The following is a 24,224-nucleotide window of genomic DNA, read 5'->3' on the forward strand; positions in this document are numbered from 1 at the left end:
CAAAAGACATGGGAGTGCAAAGCTCGTGATTCCTTTCCCTCCTCCCTCCCACCGTAGAGGAGCCCCCTTCTGGGGGCTTTATCTAGTCTGTCTGAAAAATGGGTAGGTAGTCTGCACCCTGCCTTTCTTCCTGGAGGCTTTGTCTCCTCCCCAGTCCTTAGGAGAATGGCCACAGTGCTCTAGTCTGAGCATGTGTCACTGTCTTACAATACCTGGGGTTGGGGCTGGGAAGGTGGCTTAGTGATAGAGTGCTTGTCTAACATGCATGAAGCCCCGGGTTTGATTCCTCAGTACCACATACACAGAAAAAGCCAGAAGTGGCACTTTGGCTCAAGTGGTAGAGAGTTATCCTTGTGCAAAAAGAAGCCTGGGGAGAGTGCCCAGGCCCTGAGTTCAAGCCCAAGGACTGCCTGTATATGTATATGTGTGTGTGTGTGTGTGTATATATATATATATATACATATATATATATATATATACACACATATACATATACATAGCCAGTCCCATATATATGGGGTCATCTTCTCATCCCAGCCTCTTAGGACATATCAACATACACCTGGGTTAAGGTCAACCTCTCAATCCCCTATGAAATGTCTTGCAGCCAGACTCGACATGAAGCTTGGTTCCCAAACCCAGTTCCTATCAGTCTGGGGACAAGTCCTGGGACCCAGGAGGAGAATAGAGCAGAGATGTACACACTCTGCACCCATGGGAAGGGTCAAGGTCACGGAGGTTCTCTCTCCAGCCAGAAACTCCCATGGCCCCTGGCTCCAGGATAATAAACTCAATCTCAGGCCTGGAGCAATAACACGGTGCATTTCTGGGCCAAATCTCTGAAGCTGAAGGATTTATTTTTAAGGACAAGCAGTTTGCTGTTTTCAGCTTTTCTCATCAGAAATAGTGCAATTCAGCTTGATCTGCATTGGGAGCATAATTTATCATCTCACGCAGATGGTGGCTAAGGATGGGGAGGAGGTTTACTTTTCATTTTAGTTCAGCAAATATTTCCGGAGCCCCTACATGTGCCAGGCACAGAGTAAAGCACTAAAGAGGCACGGAGGAGTGACAGGAGCTCTTGGTCCTGGGTCTCTTGTAGGAAATATGAAGAGACAGAGCCACAACCCTAACCGTGACATCAACCTGGGCTACTTCCGTCTTGGCTCTGCCATTTACTATTGGAATCACCTTGGGAAAATTACTTCATCTCTTTCTAGCTAAAGGTTTACCAGCTTTGTTGATCTCAAAATACCATTCTTTGCTTCTGTTTTATTTTTTTTCTATTGTGTTTCGATTCTCCTTATTCACATCTGCTCTAATCTTTATTATTGTCTTCCTTCTGCTTGCCTTGGGTTAAGTCTGTTTTCTACCCACCTCATCCCCCATTTGGTTGGCTTACTGAGGTCTGTCTTCCTTGGTAGCACTGTTGCCCACAGCTATACATTCCCCCTCTAAGCACTGCTTTATTCACTCCCCATGAGAGAGCCTAGACTGTTTCCATTTTCACCTCTGAATGTATTTTCTAATTTCCCTTGTGATTTCTGGACTCGGGCTTTTTAGTAGTGTTACCTAGTTTCCACCTATTAGTGAACTTACCAAAGTTCTTTCTGTTATTGATTTCTAACTCATTCCAATGTGCTTGGAGAATAGACTTCATATGCTCTAAATCCTACTAAAGATATTGAGGCTGTTTTATGGGCTCAAATATGGTGTATCCCGGGGATTGTTCCATGTACAACTGAGAGGAACGTATTTTCTGCCACTGCTGAGTTGTCTGTAGGAGTCTGGTGGGTCTTGTCAGCTTACAGCATTACTCAAGTTTTGTATTTTTTCTGACTTTGGTTCATTGTTCTATCTATTGTTGAGAGTAGAGCATTGAAGTCTCCAACTGCTGCTCTTGAATTGTAATCTCTCCCTTCTGAACCATTGTTTCCTTAATGGAAATAACTCCTGCCTGTAGAGGGAGTAAAGAATGCAAAGCACCAAGTCAGCCTGCCACACAGGCTGTGCTGCAGTGTCTTGGAATGCAGTGATAGAGTAGAATCCTGGTGGAGAGGTAGATTACCACACACACACACACACACACACACACACACACACACGGATTACCCCCCACACACACACACACACCCCTGACCCAGCCAGGTGGTTCTGAGGTGAGCCAACCCAGCTTTAGTCTGGAGATCACAGCCTTTCTTAAAGAGAAACTGAGGCTCAGGGCCTGTTTCTGCATCCTAATTTCAAGATACACAGATCTACTCTCCAAATATTAGCAAATTCTATCTTCTCATACTAACTGTGCAGGCTGATGTCTAAAACTTTCTTCATGGAAGCTTCTGGTGTGTCATCTGTCCCCACATTGTTCATTCTTTCCTTCCAAATAAATGAAGTTTACTAGATGACCCTCTCTAGGCAAGACTGCACTGGGTTCTGAGGAGTGAAATGAGGCCCTACTCTTTGCAGCCAGGGATACTGACATCTAAGTGGGAAAGTAAAATAGAGGAAGACAGGCAGTAGTGTAAACTAAGGTACAAAAGGCTTAGAGAACAGAGAAAAGTGACCTGACTGCTAGGGGTCAGAAGAGGAGGTGGTTTCCAACAAAGTGTTAAGGAAGATTGAAGAAGCCCTCCACAGCAGCTTGAGATTCATAACCCTCCCCACTCCTGCCAACCCTCTCAGGTGGGAAGGGCCCCAGGAGGAAAAGGAGGAAAACAAGAGGATGTTACACTGAGTGAGTCATCCGGCCTCAAATAACTAAGAACTGCAAAGGCAGAAAGTTCTTGACTTGGAAGTTTGCCAGCTTTAATGCTGTAAAAATATCCATGATGAATTCACATATTTCTGTGCAAGTTGTCGGTCCACCATACCAGTGAAATCTCAGCCATAGCAAATTGGAGCTTTGGGCCCATATGCTCAAAATCGTGCTCAGCTTTTGGTCAAGATTTTCTTAAAGAAGCAGAAAACTGTATTTTCCCAATCCAGTGTTGTTCTGGTCTGCCACTCTGCCCTGAGTAAGACCATGGAATAACACTTCCTGTCAGGGTTAGAAGTCACCAGATATCTTTTCTGTTTGGGGTGTCAGTCTCCATAGAACGTTCCTTATTGTCAGGTAAATTGATCCTTCCTCCTTTATATGAAAAATAATCTAACCAGTAATATCTGTTCTCTGCCTACTACAGAGGGAGAAGAGGAGCTGTGGCCCAGAAACTCTTCACTGGAAGCGTCTCTGGTTCACCAGAAAAGGGAAGACATCATGAAACAGGTTTCAAAAACATAGAGCTGCATTATAAAGGGTATGGGAAGACAGGCATGTCCTGAAAGGGGTTACTGGAGGCACAGGAGAAAAAAAGCAGAAAATCCCACATTCTGAGGCTTAACAAATTCAACCTATAAGACTTAGACTTCACCTATGTGGGTTATGGGTTCCTTACCTGCAAAAAAAAAAAAAGAAAAAAATCACATTTGGCTCTTAGGAGATAAAATAGAAAGTATCTGCTTATGGCATATATTCAAAAGCATGGAGTTCTCACGGCCCACAAAGGAGGTAGATGTGGTTCAAGTCCCTGAGGTTGAGAGGAATACCAACAAGGAAGAATGGGCACGTCTTCTAGTAGGCAACATAAGACTAGGCAGGAATCTGTGCTCAAATGCCTGAATTCAAATTCTACCCCTCTTGCTCCTTAGCAATAGGGTGCTCTTAAGCAAAGCACCTTCCTAGTCAAAGAAAGGGAAACACTAAGAGAACCTAGCTCCTAGGTTGTGGTGGAAACTGAGCTAATGTGGGCCAACACTAAGAACAATACCTCATAATGCAAGGTTGACAAGCATTAGCCTTAGTATTTATGGAGGGGAGTGAGGAGACCAAGTTTGTGATGTGTGGAATAAGGGAAATAAGAACAGGAAGGCTAGGAAGACATTATATAGGACCTTCAGTGCCGTAAGGGCAGTAAGTTATTTTGGACTTAGGTAAGGCACTTAGACTTATAACGGGTTCTTGAATGTGCGTTGACCCAGATTAATTATAAGTTTAAAATGATAGAAGCTAAATAGATCTAAATAGTATTATTAGAAGAGCTGGTTCTTATGAACTGACTCAAGTCTCTGGCTTCTGATCCCCAAGATATTCTTTAAAGAAGAGTGTAAAAGACAGACAGATTGGGCCAGACACTGGTGGCTCACATCTGTAATCATCACTACTGAGAAGCTGAGATTTGAGGACTGAGGTTTGAAGCCAGCCCAGGCAGGAAAGTCGGTGAGACTCTTCTCTCGAATTAACCACCAAAAAGCAAGTGGTGGAGCTGTGGCATAAGTGGTAGAGTGCTGGCGTTGTGCAAAAAAGTTCAGGGATAGCACCTCAGCCCTGAGTTCAAGCCCCAAGATGGGGGGGGGGGGGAGAGGGGAGAGAGGGGTGGGAGAAGAGAGGGAGAGAGCGAGAGAGGGAAAGAGGGAGAAACAGACAGACAGACAGACAGACTGTCTCTGGTCATTTTTCCAGTCAGATATTTCTTAATCTACAACTCCACAAAATCACTTTGCTCAGAAGGGAGATTCTAGAAGACTCAGTGTCCAGTCATTTTAGCCTTTCCAGTAAGTTGCTCTGAGCTACTATTTAAGCGACTAGGCTCGATGTTGGGCTGCCTAGGCCTGCACATCTTGCCCTCACCCCATCCATACCCACACACAGGCAGGCAAGTCAATTGGCGGCCATTCCACAAAGCTCCCACATGCTCTCAAAGGGCAACGGCATAATTCCTGGGATCAGCTGTGTAAGTGGCAGGAAGGCTGTTGGGTGTCAGGGATTTGTTAACATGATACTTCACCTCATTTCATTCAGGTCTGGGCTTTCAGAGACAGGCAGAATCAAAGGAAAAGCCTGAGAAAAAGCATTCAGAGTTCTGGGGATGTTAATGAGCATGGCAATTAGCATAAGTGCGATTTTGACATGTGTGGAAGTTCTTTGTACAGAGAAGTCCCGGGTGCTGGGCCCAGGAGAAAGCATTTTGTGACATAGAAACCATCTGAGTACTAACCATTTGGAGAGCCAACTTGTTTTTTAAAAAAAATCCTAATAATGTGCAGTTCTTAGCCTTCAGGATCCAGAAAAAAATATACTATAGTCTTTGACAAAACTAAGGGAAAATAATACCTATGAATCTGATTTGCTTGCAAAAGAGGGGGGAAATCAAGTAATCCTTAGGTGACTCCAAGTGGCAAAAAATACACCAGCACAAGTGTTTCGTCTTTGTGTGTTCAGTGTGACACTGGCGCCATCTGGTGCACACCACTGGGAAGTGACAAACCGCAAACCCACAAGCGTGGCTGTGGTGTGGAAATCCCTCCCGATCTGTGTTACTCTGCAGTACTGTACTTTTACTGCTGGGTTCTGAGCCAACTGCAGTGCGAAGGTAATAGTATGCAGACAGAAGCAGGAGTTCCCCATGGCACAAGGTCCTGGCCAGGTCGCCACCCCCTCCTCCCACCCTTACCACTCCCACCCCCCATCACTTTGTCTAGACACAGAATTCTCCCTTTGCAAACACCTGAAGGTACCCAAGGAAGCCACATTGCTCCGACATTCAGCCAAAGCTATCCCTACTGGCCTTCTGTCTCTTGACTTCCTATTCTGAACAGGATTTCCATCTCAGATTCTCCTCCCTCAGACAACTGTCTGGACATAAACACTGGGAAGCCCCAACACACCAGTTAATGCCTCATGAGACATGTCTTCCAACTGCCTCTTCCAAGTCCAACTTGTGCAGGACAAAAATTACCTTGTGATTGGGATTCTGTTTAAAGAAACACACCACTAACCATACTAGAATCTTTGCTGGAGGACAGAGCAGATTACCAACCAAGGGACAAGAGTTGAGCTGCAATATTGGCTTGAGTGATTTCCAGAGTGATTTGAGAATGGTCGTGTCTAGCCAAAAAAAGGGGGGAGGGGAGTGGATTTCAGGCCCAAATGAGTTTTAAAACAATTCCTTATAACACTTATCTATTTGCCCAAAGTCATCATTTTGAAGATAATTAACCTGGTGACAAAACTTACTTTAAAAATAATCATACTAGTTTCTCAAAATGAGCCAGCAAATGACATACTTTTATCAGTCTTTTTCTTCAGTAAGCTCCACTACACAATATTCCTTTCAGCAAGGGCTCAGGCTGAGCCCGAAGTCTATTTAAGCTCAGGCTTTGTCAGCTGGGACACATGGAGGACACAACCACAAAAGCAGCAGCCCCACCTCTGAGAGCACACCAGTACCCCATGGGGGCACGCAGGGCACACTTAGGATGAGGAAAAGCAGTTTCCAGAGCTAGACATTAGTACTTTCATTTAGGGCACAGGAATGTCCTAAATAAATGATCCCAAGATGTGACTAAAGTGAGAGCCAGTATGCTGAGGAATGAGGTGTAAACACTCGGTACAGATAAAATGCAGATTTCTGGATACCATCTTAGACCCAAGACTCTGAAAGTCGTTTAGCTGGAGAAGTCAGTAACTATTGTTAGAATAAAACTCAGGCCTTCCTGACTCCATGTTCTTTCAAATTCCCCTCAATACTCTTCACCAGAAAGGGTGGAAAATCTGTCCAGAAAAACTAGAGCTCTAGATTTTAATGAAGGCTAATCACTGAAAGCAACAGGGTGGAGAAGAGCAGCAAAGGCCCCTCATGCCTCCTAAGGGAATCCTCTATCAGTGCCTGTGAGGACCAAAACAGCATCCCTCCCTTTCCTTCCTGTTCCATTACATTTTTCCCCTGTAACAAATATTTCTTTTTCCCCCCAAATAAGGTCATTTGGTGGGGGGAGAGGGGAAGACCAAAAACCCTGTACTTTAGAAACTGTCAACATCTATAGACAGATGATAAGATTACAAGAGAGCCTACCTCCGGATCTCCTTGTATTTACTTACACGTTTTTCATATTTTACATATCTCACTCAAACTGCAATAAAGTGCAGAGTTCCTTTTTAAGTTGGAATGAGGTGAGGAATGTGATTAAATGGCTTTGCCCATTTAGACTTGGCTGGGAACCAACTTTTCTTTTTTTAAAGGCAGGCAGTTCTGAGTCATTGCCACACACACAGTTCTACCTTAAGAAAAAAAAGAAAGAAATGAAAAGAGAAAGAAGCCTTCAAGCTTGTTTATAGTAAGTCTGGGTCCTCCGTGTAATCCAATATGATGGCAGTGGGACTGGAGTGGGGGTGGGGGTGAGGGTCACACACAAGCAGTTGTGTATAAGACGCAAAATCACCTCTACTCACCAGCACTCACTCACACAGCCCATGATGACACAGGAAAGCCAAGTTTTAGGTGAAACAAATTTCAGTTTGTAAAATAAATTGTCGGGAATTTTTATTTGGCTAATGGGACTGTCAGTCAGAACAATTCTTTCAGGAAGTAATCTGGTGTTGACTATCCCAACAAGCATTCAAGTTCAAATCTAATTAAAAAAATCCTATTTCTAGGATTCTAGTGTAACAAAACAACCCAAAAGGCAGAAGACATTCCCTGGGTATTACATGTAACACAATATAAGTCATGTAAGTACTAAAAACATATACACTATCAGAGCCTAAACTGAACATTTTACTGAATGCTAAACATTGTGCTGAATGATACAAACTTTTCACAAGCTAGTTTAGAGGCTAGCAAGCTTACCTTCTGTCACGTGATAGCATACAGATTCAAACACAGGCCTTATTCTTTTCTTAATGCTGGTCCCAGGGCTTGAACACTCAGGGCCTGGGCACTGTCCCTGAGACTGTTTTACTCATGCATAGTGCTCTACCACCTGAGCCACAGCTTGTCTTCCAGCTATTTGGTGATTAACTGGAAATAAACCTCACAGACTTTTCTGGACAGGTTTGCTTCTAACTTTGGTCTTCAGATCTAAGCCTAATGAGTAGCTAGGATTACATGCATAAGCCACAAGTGTCCAGTTTGAAGCTCAGTCTTTTCAGTTCTCCTCAGGACTACTAGGAGCAGGAGATATATAAACCACTGCCCTTTCAATATATGATCAGTCATTATGAGGAATACGTAGGTTAAATGAAGATATAAGAATTTATATAAGCCGGGCGCTGGTGGCTCACGCCTGTAATCCTAGCTACTCAGGAGGCTGAGATCTGAGGATCGCGGTTCAAAGCCAGCCCGGGCAGGAGAGACCATGAGACTCCGATCTCCAATAAACCACCAGAAAACCGGAAGTGGCGCTGTAGCTCAAGTGGTAGAGGCGCTGTAGCTCAAGTGGTAGAGCGCTCGCCTTGAGCTGAAGAGCTGAGGGACAGCGCCCAGGCCCAGAGTTCAAGCCCCATGACCGACAAAAAAAAAAAAAGAATTTATATACACATAAATGTATATATAATGATCTAACCTATATACCAAAAAATTGACTAACCTATATACTAAAAAAATTGACTAAGAAGGGCTGGGAAGGTGGCTCAGTGGTAGAGTGCTTGCCTTGCATGCATGAGGCCCTGGGTTCGATTCCTCAGCACCACATAAGCAAAAAGAAAAAAAGAAAAAAATTGACTAAGAAAATAAATCAATTAAAATGCTAGTGGTAGAGCACTAACCTTGAGCTGAAGAGCTAAGGGACAGAGCCCAGGCCCAGAGTTCAGGCCCCACGACCGGACCCCCCCCCAAAAAAAATAATATAAATAAATAAATAAAATAAAATGCTAGTACTAACTCTCTTGTAATGAGATTTTTTTTAAAAGTAGGAAGGGAGATGGGAATTAAAGTTGCCACATTTTTATTTATAAAAGATGTATTAAGGATGAAATGCAGATAGGTTTTGGCAATCTTGTAACCAAGGCCACTAGTTAGAATCCTTTCTAATCAGTTCTAAGGAAAAAAAGCATTTGCTCATTTTATTTGGTTTTCTACCTTCTCTGAGTAAGAACCTCAAAATATCAAATAACACAGGGAAGTAAATGTGAGTCAGAGTAAAACACATCAGTTTGCTAAGATTAGAAACAAAGTTTCAAAAAAGTCCCCCCACAAAAAAACCCAAAACCCAAACCCTCCAAAAACCCATTACTAAGAAAGTATAATTCTAGCAATCAAAGCCTGAAAATGGCTTTGAAGGTGAACCACCATTGAGCCTCCAGACAGGTAGAAAGCAGGTGCCAAGCTCCTGTCATATCCAGCCTGGGCCCAAGTTGGGACAACCATGGATCCCACTACACACTGAGTCAGAAATACTGGCATTTGAAGATTAGTATTTAACACCCTCCAGACTCTCAAGGGCCTTTAGTGCTCTGTGTTAGTTGGGCAGAGGCTAAAGTTCTGTAGCTCAGATCTAACGTTTTAGTGGCTCAGATAAGATCGAGTGATTCCAACAGTTCATCCAGAGCAGGTGCACAGCTCTCTCCCTTTCTGTCCTGCTGCTGTCATTCCTCAAGCACTACTCTTCTGTAATGGTGCAGGCTCACTAATACCACACCCAAGTTCCAGCCTGAGGGAAATGGGAAAAGATGTAGTCTGACTCTCAGTGTTTGCAGTTATGTGTCCACCAAAAGTCCATTTCTAAAGCAGTTAACTACTGGGGTGAGCACTGCAAAGAGCTGCCATCACAGCTGAGTGACCTGAAGAATAGTTCCAGGAAATCTCCACAAAAAGTGGTCCAAAATGGCATCTGCAATCACTGCACAAACTAAGACCTTACACCAGGCAACAGCATTTCCATTAGAGCTTTTACCTGATTATATATTGCATTTCACTCAAGATTTTGCTCAAAGAAAGTATTTCACTGCCAAGAGGTTTGCAAACCATCACATAAGAAATACATAATAAGCTAGGCTCTCAGCAAACGCTACGGTTAAGAGTAATTCCCTCCCAACCCTCACTAGAAAAAGAAATCCCTATAAACAAAGGCACAAAGAAACAGTTCAGGCATTTCCCCCTTTCTTTGTAGTAGTTTAGGCAAGAGACAAGAGTTTAAGAAAGTATGTCCCACAGAACTGAGTTTTAAGTTCTTAACTGAATTTGAGCTTGATTTTTAAGTTGTAGAGGACCCAGAGATGTGATTTATTTCCCTGGGTATGTGTAATTTGGAAAGAAGGTAATCCTTCAAAATATAACTTTAACATCACCCCACAGAATTTCAAACCAACGGAGCACTCCTTCTGCCTTGGGATAATTTTCCCCTCCAGCTTTAACATGCACCCAAACAATCTTACCCACCTGAAGAACAACTGCCCTTAGGAATAATCCCCTGGAAAAGCCACCCACAGCACATCTGCTGGTGGTTTCGCGTGGGTCCCCTGTCCCTAGCCCCACAGATTCTTTAAAGGAGGGGAGAAGAAAGTAACTTTAAAAAGGACACAAACCTTATGAGAAGACACAAACAAATCTTCATGGAAGTACAGTTGAATTTATTTTCATAGACTGCCATTTGATAAAGAATCCCTACGATGAATGTTTCTTGACATGCAAGAGTTGGCATTAACAGCTTAGTTACTATAAATACTGCCTCCTGGAAGCAGTGCAACTGTGTTAGTTTTAAGACTACAGACTTTATTACTCCAATCTTATTCAGTCTACATGGAAATCAGAAGGTTCTGAACAGCTGGTTGGGAAGGTAGCCAAGATGCAGGAAAGATGTCTGTGCCTCCTTTTCAAGGGCGGCCAACTCTTGAACAGTAGGTGCCAAAATATCCACATGGCCTTTATAGTTTCCACCTGCATCACACACACAAATCACAAAGTAATGTAAACTACACGCTTGAAGTACTTGTCAGCAATAGTTTGGCTCAATTCTAACACTTTAAACATCACTTCTAGCAATAAAAATGGACTACTGGGCAGGGTGTCTTCAGAAAGTCAGTTGTAAAATCTTAAGCCAATTATTTAAACATAACTGACTTGACCTTACTAAAAGCTGCCCTTCCCCTCCCTCCCCTCCCTCAATCTGCAAATTCTAGTCTAGCCTGACTCAAAAACGGTCAGGAACTAACTAAGGATGAACCTTCCAGGAAAGAGAATGAACGGTGAGGTTGGCTGGCACCTAAGGCAACGGCTTCTGGCTCCTTGTTCAAAATTACATATTATTCTCCTGTGTCCTAATAATCCCGTAACAAGTTCAAGTGCTCTTGTGACATTAACACTTGGAGAGAAGCAGCTAAGCAGCTGTCTCTCATTCACACACAGATCACACAATAAAATTGCTGTAAGACAAGAGTGGACAAGTGTTTAAGAGTACAAGTAGTTATACTCATTAATATGCTAATAACACACTCAGCACGTTGAAACAAAATTACTCTCCTCACAAACCCGAGTTCAAAAGGGGTACATTCACATGTAAAGCAGAATTTGAACTAATCAAAGCTTACCACCAGCAGCCCTTTTTTGACCATAGGTAACTTTCCCATCAAACTCATCCACTGGAACCTTTATATCAGGCTCAACTTGAGAAATGGTACAGTTCAGATGTTCTTCTATCTCAGACAGCAGCTAAGAAAGAGAGAAAATGGATACATTTCCAAATAAAACTCTAATTCTGACAGTTATAATTTTAACAGCATTCAATAACCAGCAAAGCCTGAATGCATAGGATAAATGAAAATTAGATTGCTGAAGATAAAAGCTCACCCATAATAATTTACCAACTACAGCCAGTATTACCCACCAACCATCACTACTCTTCTCCACTGTTACACAGATTGTTAATGGTGGAGAGGCAGCTTTTCTAAACAGACAGTCCTCATTACCCACATTAACCCAATGCTCCCTGTGTCTCCCAATCTCACCTGCATCTCATTATACCATATAGTACAGCCCCCGTCTTCCTTGAGTCTTGTGTTGTAACATCCTTTTCCACGATTGCTACACACATGATACCAAACCTAGGTTAAAGATGAAGAAAATGTGAGCATGCAGAGAAAGTCATGCTAACACTTTACTTAAAAAAAAAATTACTTCCTTAAAGCATTGAAAAATAAAACTACATATTTCTTGCCCAATTACTGTTACTACTCAGTAGCTCATTACATAGACCTTCTGAGATTTTTTTAGAGTAATCCAAAAACTGCCCTAAAATAGATGTCAGCTGTAGAAATTCTCAGACAGAAAATGGTAAAAGATGCTGAGCACCAGTGGCTTATACCTGCCATCCTAGCTTACTAAGGAGTCTGAGATCTGAGGATCACAGTTCAAAGCCAGCCCAGGCAGGGAAGTCTGTGAGATCCTTTTTTTTTTTTTTCCTGTTCGTGGGGCTTGAACTCTGGGCTTGGGCGCTGTCCCTGCGCTTTTCAGCTCAAGGGGAGCACTCTACCACTTGAGCCACAATGCCACTTTCTGTGAGATCCTTATCTCCAATTACTCACTGGAAACAGGAAGTGGGGCTGTGGCTCAAAGTGGTACAATGCTAGCCTTGAGCAATTATAAGCTCAGGGACAGCACCCAAGCCCTAAATTCAAGCGCCATGACCAAAAAATAAAAATAAAAATGGTAAAAAAAAAAAAAAAAATTGGGGATTGCTATAAAAAACTAAGTAGGTTTTATACAAGAGAATCAAAAACTAGGGCAAAATGTGTAAGTAATTTAATTACAACTTTTCTATAAATCTATAATTATATCAAAATAAGTTATTCATCCTAAGCAGTCTTCTAAGGTACCACACTACAATTTTTAAGTATTTTTTGTCAAAAAGTTATATAAAGGCAAATCTTGTTTTGTTTTTTTCTAAGTCTTGTCCTATGCTTGTTTATTCAATGAATAAAAGAGAATAAATTGCCATAAAAGCTCATGTCCTTATATTCCAGTTGCCTGAATCCAACTGAAATGGGAAATCAAATGGCTTTTATTGGCAGCATCTAAAAATTACAACACACACAATGAATTCAATGGAGCACTGACAAGATTACCTTTTCTTTTTCTGTTGCCACCAGGGAAATAGCCAAACCCATCCTAAAAGATTTGAAAAATCTTTATTAGACTTCATTTCTGAAACACAGAAGCTTAAAAAAGAGGAAGAGATCACAGTAATACCTTTCAGCTCTTCCTACTCTGCCGATTCGGTGTACATAGTTTTGCTTTTCATCAGGCAGGGTGACATTTATGACTACAAAAAAATAAAAGCAACTATTAACCACTGCCATTAGCTGGAAATTTTAAAAATGTACTGAGCTTTATGCATCTAAAATTTAATTTGCAGGCATAAAAATTGTATTTTTTAATTTTACCATAAGGAACACCATGGATATCAATTCCTCTGGCAGCTACATCTGTGCAAATCAAGAATCTTACATCTCCCTTCTAAAGAGAACCAAAAGAAAAAGGAGTGTCAGAAAATATGCTAAAAATACAAATAAATATTATCTTTTCACTAGGTGAGATCTCTAATAACTAAACATTAATATCAAATTAGAGGTTTACAAATTCATAATTGAACAAGTTTTATGTTATGATTTGCTGAAATATGCCACGTAAGATAATAAAGACTGGATTCATTAATTAAACCACTGCTTACATTTGGCTTAAACTTGAGAGATGTTTAGTTTTCAGAAATATTTTGAAAATTCAAGAAAAAGATAAAACAGTATATAATGTATAAATATAAATCCAGACTACTTGACATATTCCTTCCTTCAAGGTTGCACTGTTTGTGTTAATAGACAAAAATCCCAAAGTAAAGAAAATACAAATTAGTGTTTAGATGTCATTTGTGTGCAGCAAAATTAAGAGATTTGGAGGAAAGAAGAACATACTGAGTTCAGGTCTAGTACAATCCCCAGAGGAAAAAAGATAGGCCCATGTTGACTCTAGGCCAGGCAATATGTTTAAACATCTATATCAAGTATGCCCAGCATAGAAACATAACGCTCCCAAGCCCAGTGCTCCCTGCTTTTTAGACTCTGGGTCACAAAGGAAATGCATTTGTAACATACAATGGGATAAACACATAGGTAAATGAATGACAATGTCTGTGGGTAAATCAATGACCTTTAGTGCTAAACCGCTCAAGCCCTACTCCCAACTACACCAAGAACTCTACTGATCATTTGTATGTGGTAAGCAACTAACTGGAAAGGTCTACCCCAAACAGTATAAAAAAAATACATATAATCCCACAAATAATTCTCTTCATGTCCGTTTTCAATTAATTTCCAAATTAAATTTCTATAAGTATTACTATATACTTTCTTAAGGAAAAAAGACAAAGAAGACTCACAGACATGGATTATCTATTCTTCTCCCATAGTATTAAATGAAACTGATTAACTCTAGAACTGCCACTTCCTAAGTAGTAAGAATATATAGCTAACTAAATATTAGTACCTTAAATCTCTCCAGGTTTTGCTTTCTCTCATGAGGCTTTCTGTCACCATGAAGACAAACACACGAGAACTGATGTCCTTTTTTATCAGGTCCTAGTAAAAAGTATTGAACATTTGACCATTTAGGCAATCATTATACCTAAAAACCATATTAAAAAGCCAATAGAAGTTGGATCATAACACTACCATATAATTCTACAAATTCTATGCCTCAACTTGCCTTAAACCACAGTAACATAATTTCTGTCACAGGCAAAATGGCATTACATGGAGCATTAAAACTGATTTGCTTTTCAGAAGATTCTAAGTTACCTTCCCAATCTGCAAAAGTAGATTAGGCAATGTGCCAATTAAGAACTTCTTTATTCTCTATAAAACTAAGAACGAAAAAGCAGGCACAAGGCTCATTTGTGAAGACCCAAAGTGAGCACCGTAATATTCACACCGTCTCTAAAAGGCCGGCGCCACAGCCTGGCTTCTCCCCTCGGGGTGTTCTAAACAGCTTAGTCACATTGCATTTCTGGGCTGGAGCTGATTGTTTGGAAAGAGCACAATGGAAGGGTAGAGAGGTACCACTTTGGAAGCTGGTAGAATGTCCTCAAAAAAGGACATTCTTCAATTAGACAAAGAACATTTTTAAAGGAATGCAGTTTATCCTATATTAGGATAAATACCCCCTAGAACTGAACATAACCTGTAGGTACCACTCTGAGATCATTAAGAATAATAATTATGGCCGGGTGCCAGTGGCTATAATCCTAGCTTCTGTAATCCTTGCTACTCAGGAGGCTGAGATCTGAGGATCAAAGCCAGCCCAGACAGGAAGGTCCATGAGACTCTTAACCCCAATTAAACATCAGATACCGGAAGTGGTGCTGTGACTCATGTGGTAGAGTGTTTGCCTTGAGCTAAAGAGCTAAGGGTCAGCACCCAGAGTTCAAGTCCCACAACTGACAAAATACTAATAACCATAATAATTATTAGTTATTATTATGTCACTTGACTGTGCTATACAGTAAGTCAGGTTCAACAAAGGATTGAAGACACTACTACATTCTGAAAGGCATCAATTCAAAATGGCTAACATGAAAACCAGTTATGCAGAAGCAAACTAACAGGGAAAAAGAACTTCCATAAGCATATAGCTGAGGTGTTATTGAACCATGAATTCCAGGAGTTTCTACTCTCTGGAAGGGATGCTATCCTATCCTCTATTCTCTTCCCTACCTCCCTTGAAGTTCTTGAACCTGTTTTCTAGGGAGAAGCAACCAGAATATTTAGGAAAGGATAAAATCTGGTTACTAGAACTTGGAAAGAAAATGTGTTACTATTCAACGTAATAAACAGTGACCATTTGTTCAGACTAATTCTTTATTCTGTACTAGGTGCGGTGGCCCATGCCTGCAATGTCAGTTACTTGGGAGGTAGAGAGCTGATAGACTATGGAAGGTCAATACAGAGAAAATGTTAGTGAGATCTCACATAAACAAGCCAGGCATGGAGGCAATATGTGTAGTCATCCCAGCTACTTGTGAAGCATAGGTAGGATAATTATGCCAAAAACACCATCAGAAAAATAACTAAAGCAAACAGGGCTGGGGTGTGGCTCAAGTGGTAGAGTACTTGCCTAGCAAGTACAAGGCACCAAGTTAAACCACAAATCATCATTTAAAAATAAAAAATAATCACTTAAAAATGTAAAAAATCATTAGATTTATACAGTGAGGGCTTTTGGGTACGAGGCCCTTCATTCAGCATGTTTCTGAGACTCATAGTTCACGTAGTTTAAAACCCTGTGTCTACCAGCACACTTCAATCCACTGTAGTATTTATTTATACTAATTTCATTACTGTAGTCTCACTTCCTCATATACTGTTCCTTTAGTGATTACTATTATTTTAGATACTTTATACTTTAGGTATTTTATCCTTTAACATTAAAGCTAAGCAATAAATTCATATCTCTCCCATGCGACAGAAGGGCCTCAGAATACTAGGATTCAAGTTCACTATAAAGAAGATAAAGCTATGTGGAGAACATTTTCACTGTTTCCCCAGGACTTACCAAATGGAAAAGTACTGGATAAACAGATTGATAACAATCAGCTCTCACAGCTCTAAGTTACATGAATCTAGTAATCTATTCAATAAGGAAACAAACATAATTTACTTCAAATGAAAAAAGTTACCTCCTCCTTGTTGCATAAAGTACTGCTCCAAGTTATCACAGTCTATTTTGGTTCTGCAGAAGATAATTGCTTGATCCATCTTGTGTTCCTTGATTGCTCGGACAGCATACTCCCCCTTCAGGATTTTAATAGCTTCCGACCACATCTCTTGAATATCAGAGCAACAACAAAAAAATCCACATTTCAACCTCAAGTTGTCATGATTATATATAATTCATCACAGACTTACCCTCAACTCTAAGAAAACTGCTTTACTACAAGTACCACAAACAAGACATAATATGAAAGAGAGAGCAAGTCAATACATTCTTGTTTTTGTTATTCTTCCTGTTAATATTTTTACATTACTTTCTCAGGTACACAAGTACCAACAACTTCATTTCTTATAAAGACACACACAAATTAAAATAAATAGAAACTCACAGCAAAACTTTGTTACCTTTCATGGAGAGCTACTCATAATCTGCCCTTGCATTAATTTACCTAAATGTTCAATAAATGCAATGAATGTTTGAATTTGTGTGTTTGGTTCTGGGCCTAGGCCTTAGCACAACTGAGACCATAAAGCCTTCAGTTCAAGTCCCAGGACCAGCATACACATACGTAAGATTTCAGAAAATATCATCTTTTTTTTTTTTTGTCAGTCATAAGGCTGGAACTCTGAGCCTGGGCGCTGTCCCTGAGCTCTTCAGCTCAAGGCGAGCACTCTACCACTTAAGCCACAGTGCTACTTCCAGTTTTCTAGTGATTTATTGGAGATAAGAGTCTCACGGACTTTTCCTGCCCAGGCTGGCTTTGAACCGCGATCCTCAGATCTCGGCCTCCTGAATAGCTAGGATCACAGGCATGAACCACCGGCGCTGCCAGAAAATTCATCTTTCAGATACATGTCACAAATCTGCCAGTGAATTCAACCAAGAAGCAAATGCAGTCAGTCTGACCACTGCCAATGACCTACTACACACATTCTATGTTGCCTAGTGGGTTTAAGATCCAATTCTTAGGCTTTAGCACCATCTTTGTATTCTGATGTACATTCATTCATACCTTGTAGACATGAACCAGTGTCTCAGCTCTACCTAGAAGTATCCTCACAACATTGAGAATTTAATGTTAGACTTTTCTAAAAACTGATTAATGGGTCCAGACAGAGTCTCAGTTTGGGAACACAAACAAGTTCTGGAGATTGACAGTGAAGATAGCTGTACAATGCAAATACTAATGCCATAGATCCACTAGAAAAATAGTCAAAATGGTACATTTTATCTATGTACATTTTACCACACCAAAAAAGAAAAATCATTAAACCAGAATAGATCATTTTTCTATCTTTCACTGTTGTAACTGAAGATATTTTTAACCCCAAATCTCTCATATGACATTTATTCTGGAATTTTAGAAATAATAAAATATCTGTCTCAGAGAAGTTTATTCATTTCCTATGATCAATATGAACTGTGATTGAGATGCCAGAAGATTAGTAACTAAGTTCAGTGACTGACATTCCTTCTTTAAGCTGAGTTATAGCTTTCTCTCCATTACTTCATTATTTTTGCTTTCATTTTCAAATTTCCTGTTTAAGAGTAGATAGTGCATAAACTCAACACAGAAAAACAATTAATTTTCCAGATCTACCAACACATGTTATTGACTCAACTTACCTGGACTGTTAGCACCAGGTCTTGTGTTGTCTTTTGCATGTACATCATCAGTCTATCAAGAGAAAGGGATAAAAAAGGAATAGAGAAAGTTAAGAGTGGTTGAAAAGACATTTTATTATTATTATTATTATATTTTGAAAGAGGAACTATGTTTTTCTTTGGCTCACATCTCAGACATCTTTATAATCTAGACAAGCCACTCTTTAGGTTCAAGAAAATCCTTCATTAATGGTAGATTTAAGGCAATTAATTACAAATGTAAGAATAAAAACACAAATGTGTTTTTCAGATTACTGTGTATTTATAATAACTATATCCTTATGTGAAAATAAATGGAATCACAGTGGCAAAGATGACAAGATGACCACATTAAGGTGGTTTTCAACAGGCTATGGTGAGCATATTAAAATATTGCTAAAAATGGAAATTACTGCAGCTGAACTTAGATATGCTATACTATTTACTTATAAAAATTGTATCATGGAAGCTGATTGCAGAAGTAATTTTATAAACAATAAAAGGGGTCCCTCATTCATTCAGTGAACTCTATTATTTTAAAGTTCCAAGCTTTCACAGTGGCATGTAAAACTTTTCTTTGGCAGCATAATATCTAATCACTTTAAAGTACCATTAAGAGCCCAGGGTTTACAAGCTCATGAGCTGCTTTACTCTATACAAGTCTGCAAAGTACTTACCCTAATGTGGTTTTTCCCCAGCCTTTCCCAGAGCCTGTCATTTTTGGGATTCACAGGGACAACAACGTGGTGCACAGTATCCGGAACAGAATCTTCTCCTTTTAAATCAACCCATGTGGGAAAATGCATTATCTTCTCCGACAGCTTCTTTACATCAAAGGAATGCAAAGTAGCAGAGCAAACAATCACCTAAGAATAGGAAACCTCAAATTCAGACAAACTTTTAATTTATAACAATAATTATAATATCAGACTAATACTGGTGTGGAGTCAAAATAAGACAGTGTGGTCTCCAAAGATATGCTCTAATTCTGTGTAGCAAGGACCAAAGACATGTTCTAATTCTATGTAGCAAGGATGCTCGTGACCTTGGGCAGGCCAAACTCGCTGAAGGTCAATCCCTCACTCTCACACAGAAATCATGCTACCTCTTCCTCACAGTCTTACAAACTAAATAAAATTAAAAGGTTTTTGAAAATCAGAAGTCTTCCAAGTTACTATTTATCCCCTTCTCACAAAAGCTTATTCCTCTCAAATACTTCCTAAGGGAGGATAAGAAAATTAAAAACCTTTTCAAAAATTGCCACTGAGGAGTTGTTTGCCAATAGCTGAAGTTATTTTTCCTTCAACCAAGAAGCCATGCTAATAATATATTAATCCCAGATGCTCTACAGGAAAGAACAGCTAAGGATTTGTACTTCGTCTTTTGTAACATCTAAGATACTGAAGCAAAATACTTTTGGCCCTGAATTAATGTATAACAATTGGCTATATATATTCTTAAATTGCATTAGTCATTTGATACCTGAAGTCTTTTTCCATCAGAGGTAATCTGAGGAATCTGACTGTGCATCCTATTTATAAAATCAGAATAACCTTGAGAAAGAAGCCCATCCTGCAGGAAGTAAAGAAAAACATACATGTTCAATCAGTATCATAATCTTTCCCTTCTAAGTCAAACTGAAAATGTATGATAAAGAAACTAATCACTATCTGTATTTTCAAAATGCTTATTTTCTATTGGATATTCAAAGATAAAGTAATAAATTCAACCTCAAGTTCCTTAAGACTAAAATATGAAAAATTACAAGTATCAATCTAAAATAATACTCTAGCATTCCAGGAAGAATGCAATTATAACTTATGTCCTTAAAATTATGAGTTTGGCATGAAAGTCTAAGTGCTACGTAACAGTTCATCCTGAAAGTAATTTTTAAGAATATCTCAAAAGCTTCAAAAACACTGATGGCCTTCCAGATCATCCACCTTTTCCAACTATGACATAAAGAAGTAATTTGTAATGTAAAAAAATAATTTATGAAAAGATACCCATTTAGAGTAAAAAAAAAAACTTATGAAGTACAACTATAACAGATCAATAAAGACTTCGAGAATGATTAAGAAATAATGACATGGAACATTTATACTTTACAAGAAAAAAAGATCTTCAACTACTTAAACTAACAGTCACCTCCCAGTCCACAGGTAATTAGACTGCTGCTGGATATCAAGTCCTTTCATAAAATGGTGTAATATTTGATGAACACTCTCTCATATTCTTTACATTGTTTTCATATTCTGCATACATAATACAATGTAAATAGTGCAAAGAATAGCAGAAAAAAATTTTTTTTTATTCAAGCTTGGTTTAATCTGTGACTATGAAATATAAATAGGGTCTACTGTATTTATATTGTTCTTCATTTTACTATTTAGCTCTAAAAATGTCAACACATTTTCTTTATCTCTAAAAATGTAAACACATTTTTTAAAAAAGCATGACTATATTTAAACATACAGCTTCATCCAGGACCAGGAATCTGACTTGAGATAAGTTCAGTTTTCCAGTTGACACCAAATCATCTAGTCTTCCTGGAGTACCTACAACAATATCCACCTGAAAAATAACAAAAGCATTTAATGAAAATAGAAGAACTATTGTAATTGCCAAAAATAGAACCAATAATCTACTTAAAATAAAAACATACATACTGAAGTATCATAGTCAATGTTAAATTTCTGAGGAAAGAGATATACATATTACCATACATTAAACTTCAGTTTGGCTTTATATAAATGTGAAGACTTTGGCAAATGATTTTGGATGATAGTAACTATAATATATATGGGCTAATGTATAAAATTCTTTTCTGAGGAAAAGTCAGATAAATTTGCATGAATTTGCAAGTAAACCAGAACTGACAATTCCAGTCTTACATCATTCAACTGTGTGACCACCACTTTTTAAGAATATTCTAATATCCGTTTTCTCATTTTTAATTGGAGGAGTATCTTTGTTTTGCAAGGTAATTTATGATACTTAAGAGAGAAGATACATAAAGTTCTTGAGTACCCAGTGTACTGGGGGCTCAATAAATTTCATTATACTTAACAATATTGGTGATTATAGGAAAAAATAAATATTTGTCAAGTGTTCACAGCCATTTCCAATGACCACTCTGGTAAGTACAACTATTATTATTCCTACTTTTAATTAGATTAGCATAAATTACACAAAGGAGTTTCATTCTGATTTTACATACACACATATCCTTTGATTAAATTCATCCCTCCATAACTCTCTGCATCTCCTTCCCCCTAAGTTTTCAGTAGGTTTCATTATGTTATGTTGCAGCTATATGTAACTCAACTACAAACACCCTCTCTTTTGCTGCTCCTCTACCTTTCTGCTGTCTTCCTCCCCAAATAGTCCCTCTTTTGAAATCATGTCTATTATTCTTTTTAATAAGAAAACAGGAGTACAGAATATTAAAGTCACAGCATTTAGTTTATTGAGGTAGTGAGTAGTGAGGCATTCAAAGGAAGTATAAGAACATTAGCCATTCCAGCATGCTGTCTGTACAGCAACTTTAGGTGATAAGAAAATGAAGTAGTTCTCTTCTCTAACTCCAATGCCAACTTGCTTAAATACAACCCAGCACAAAGGCTTCAGTCAGTATCAAAGTTTGAAATATGACTGATGAATGCAGATCTAATTTACTGAAAGTACTGTAGCTGGAAAATATGAGACAAGAAACTTACTGTTTCTATTTAAGAAATCAAGACTAAAAATGAACATATTAAATTTCTTACCAAGCATAAAAATAAAATGTAATCTACTAAACAAAATATATCAAAGCAATAGCATTTATCTCACAATAACACTAACAAGTGTAGTAATGATCCCTTGCTCTGACTATACTATACCAAGTCAGATCTAAAGTCTATTGAGGGATAAAAGAGATGATATTGATCAAGATGCATTATCAGAAACTGTAACTTCTCTGTACGACTACATAATAAATTTACAATAAAAAAAAAATAAAGTCCAGGCCTGGGAATGTGGCTCAGTGGAAGAGCACTTGCCTAGCATGCTCAAAGCCCTGGGTTGGATTCCTCAGTACTACATACACAGAAACAAACGGAAGTGGCACTGTGGCTCAAGTGGTAGAGTGCTAGCCTTGAGTAAAAGCAGCTCAGAGACAGTGCCCAGACCCTGAGTTCAAGCCCCAGGACTGGCAATAAATAAATAAACAACAAATAAATAAAGTCCATTTGGGATCAAAATAAGACTGATAGAGGAACCAATGGAATGGAAGGGAGGTCTAACTGTTCACCATGACTCAGTATCAAGTCATTTATATTAATTGAAATATTCAGAAAAGGCACTAAGACATATCTAAATATTCATTCCATGAGTTAAAAAATAATTCACAAAGTCTTACCTTCAGAGAACTGGTGAACACAGTGAGAATTCCCCAAACTTCTTCCCCAACAACTGGAAGTTTTAGCTTTGTCCTTCACGGTCACATATCTGAGCAGTCTTTTAAGACTTCTCCTTACCATATGTAAGCTCATTTTTCTCCTACCAACTGTCTACAACTCCTCATCCTCCAAGAGACTCTGCTAAAACTTCTACTTTTTTCTGCAATCTACTGCATCTCTACTTTTAACCTTAATTTTAGTCTCTGCATTGTAACTGCCTCATTCCTCCCCCAAATAAGTGTGACATTTAATTAGTGAACGCTATAAGAAAATTATCAGTTGCTAAAAGATTAAACAAATTTATCTATAGTCAAATTCTGTACAAACATTTTAGAGCAAGCTACCAATCTGTATACTTTTGGAGAAGAAAAGGTATGTTCAAGATGTTTCTGATAAAAAATAGTCTTTTGACCTTTTACTAATTTCCGCTTCATTTATTTTTCTTAAGGGGAAAAGAAAACAAAAACAGAACCATATTGCTAAACAACATGTGCATGCTTGTGTGCTGAGCAGGGCGGAGGGATGCAGGAGGGAAGACAATTCCTTTGAAAAAGAGGTCTCACTGATCCTGCTGGTCTCAAATTTGTAACCCTATACCATCACTCAAATGCTAGAATTATAAGCATGACCATATCAGTTTCTAAGAAGTTTTTAAGCATTAAAAGTACAATTTAGGGCTGGGAAGGTGGTTCAGTGGTAGAGCGCTTGCCTTACATGCCTGAGGCCGTGGGTTCAATTCCTCAGCACCACATAAGCAAAAAGAAAAAAGTCAGAAGTGGTGCTGTGGCTCAAGTGGTAGAACGCTAGCCTTCAGCTGAAGAGCTGAGGGACAGCGCCCAGGCCCAGAGTTCAGGCCCCACGACCGGACCCAAAAAATGAAAGTACAACTTACCCCATTATCTAAAACAGAGAGTTGATCCCGTGCTGCAACACCTCCAATTATCAGAAGCTCCCTGAAATAAGTCAAAATGATAATGCAGAAAGACATTAAAGTCTGTTTTTACACTGCTAGATCCTATCTATTCTGGGAAATTATATAGTAAATACTTCCAACGTCAGAAGCAAAGCCAGGAACAAGCTGGCATGTAGTAATTTAAAAAAATGTGAACACTTAAGTGTACACAAAATGATTGGTCATTTACGTATCCTTCTATATTCGGATAATTCAAGCTCTTCTAAAACAAAATTTCAATTTGTCTTTAAAGATATATAGTTGTATATGTAAAAAAAATTCTAAAAGAATAAAGTCTATACTGGGTGCCAGTGGCCTACACCTATAATCCTAACTACTCAGGATCTGAGATCTGAGGATCGCAATTCAAAACCAGACCAGGCAGGAAAGTCCATGAGAGTCTTATCTCCAATTAACCATCAGGAAACCAGAAGTGGCATTGTTGTTCAAGTGGTAGAGCTCAGGGACAGCACCTAAGCCCAGAGTTGAAGCCCCAAGACCAAAAAAAAAAGAATAAAGTCTACATAAAATGGTTGACTTCAAGAAAGGACACTAGAAACTGAAGATAAAAATAAGACTTAATTTCAAAGTAATCTTTTATTTTTGAATTTTTCTCATTTCAACAAGTGGGGCTGGGACTAATGTATACATATACACGTATACATATATGCAAAA

The 24,224-nt window shown here is 39.0% G+C and overlaps 1 protein-coding gene across 1 annotated transcript in view; it reads right to left on the reverse strand.

Annotated features, from left to right (window-relative positions):
* Positions 1 to 10,363: 10,363 nt before the first annotated feature.
* Positions 10,364 to 24,224, reverse strand: part of Ddx1 (DEAD (Asp-Glu-Ala-Asp) box helicase 1) — a 29,750-nt gene continuing 15,889 nt past the window's right edge. The window contains exons 14-26 of the mRNA XM_013013691.1: positions 23,490 to 23,550; positions 20,631 to 20,729; positions 19,638 to 19,727; positions 18,833 to 19,021; positions 18,138 to 18,189; positions 16,477 to 16,623; positions 14,289 to 14,380; positions 13,193 to 13,265; positions 12,999 to 13,071; positions 12,875 to 12,917; positions 11,759 to 11,854; positions 11,342 to 11,462; positions 10,364 to 10,691 (exon numbers count right to left, since the gene is read on the reverse strand). Coding sequence (XP_012869145.1) covers positions 10,561 to 10,691; positions 11,342 to 11,462; positions 11,759 to 11,854; positions 12,875 to 12,917; positions 12,999 to 13,071; positions 13,193 to 13,265; positions 14,289 to 14,380; positions 16,477 to 16,623; positions 18,138 to 18,189; positions 18,833 to 19,021; positions 19,638 to 19,727; positions 20,631 to 20,729; positions 23,490 to 23,550 — 1,267 coding nt within the window. The 3' untranslated portion in view covers positions 10,364 to 10,560. The remainder of the gene's footprint in view (positions 10,692 to 11,341; positions 11,463 to 11,758; positions 11,855 to 12,874; positions 12,918 to 12,998; positions 13,072 to 13,192; positions 13,266 to 14,288; positions 14,381 to 16,476; positions 16,624 to 18,137; positions 18,190 to 18,832; positions 19,022 to 19,637; positions 19,728 to 20,630; positions 20,730 to 23,489; positions 23,551 to 24,224) is intronic.

The sequence above is a fragment of the Dipodomys ordii genome, unplaced genomic scaffold (assembly GCF_000151885.1).
Source record: "Dipodomys ordii isolate 6190 unplaced genomic scaffold, Dord_2.0 Scaffold20, whole genome shotgun sequence".
Lineage (NCBI taxonomy): Eukaryota > Metazoa > Chordata > Mammalia > Rodentia > Heteromyidae > Dipodomys > Dipodomys ordii.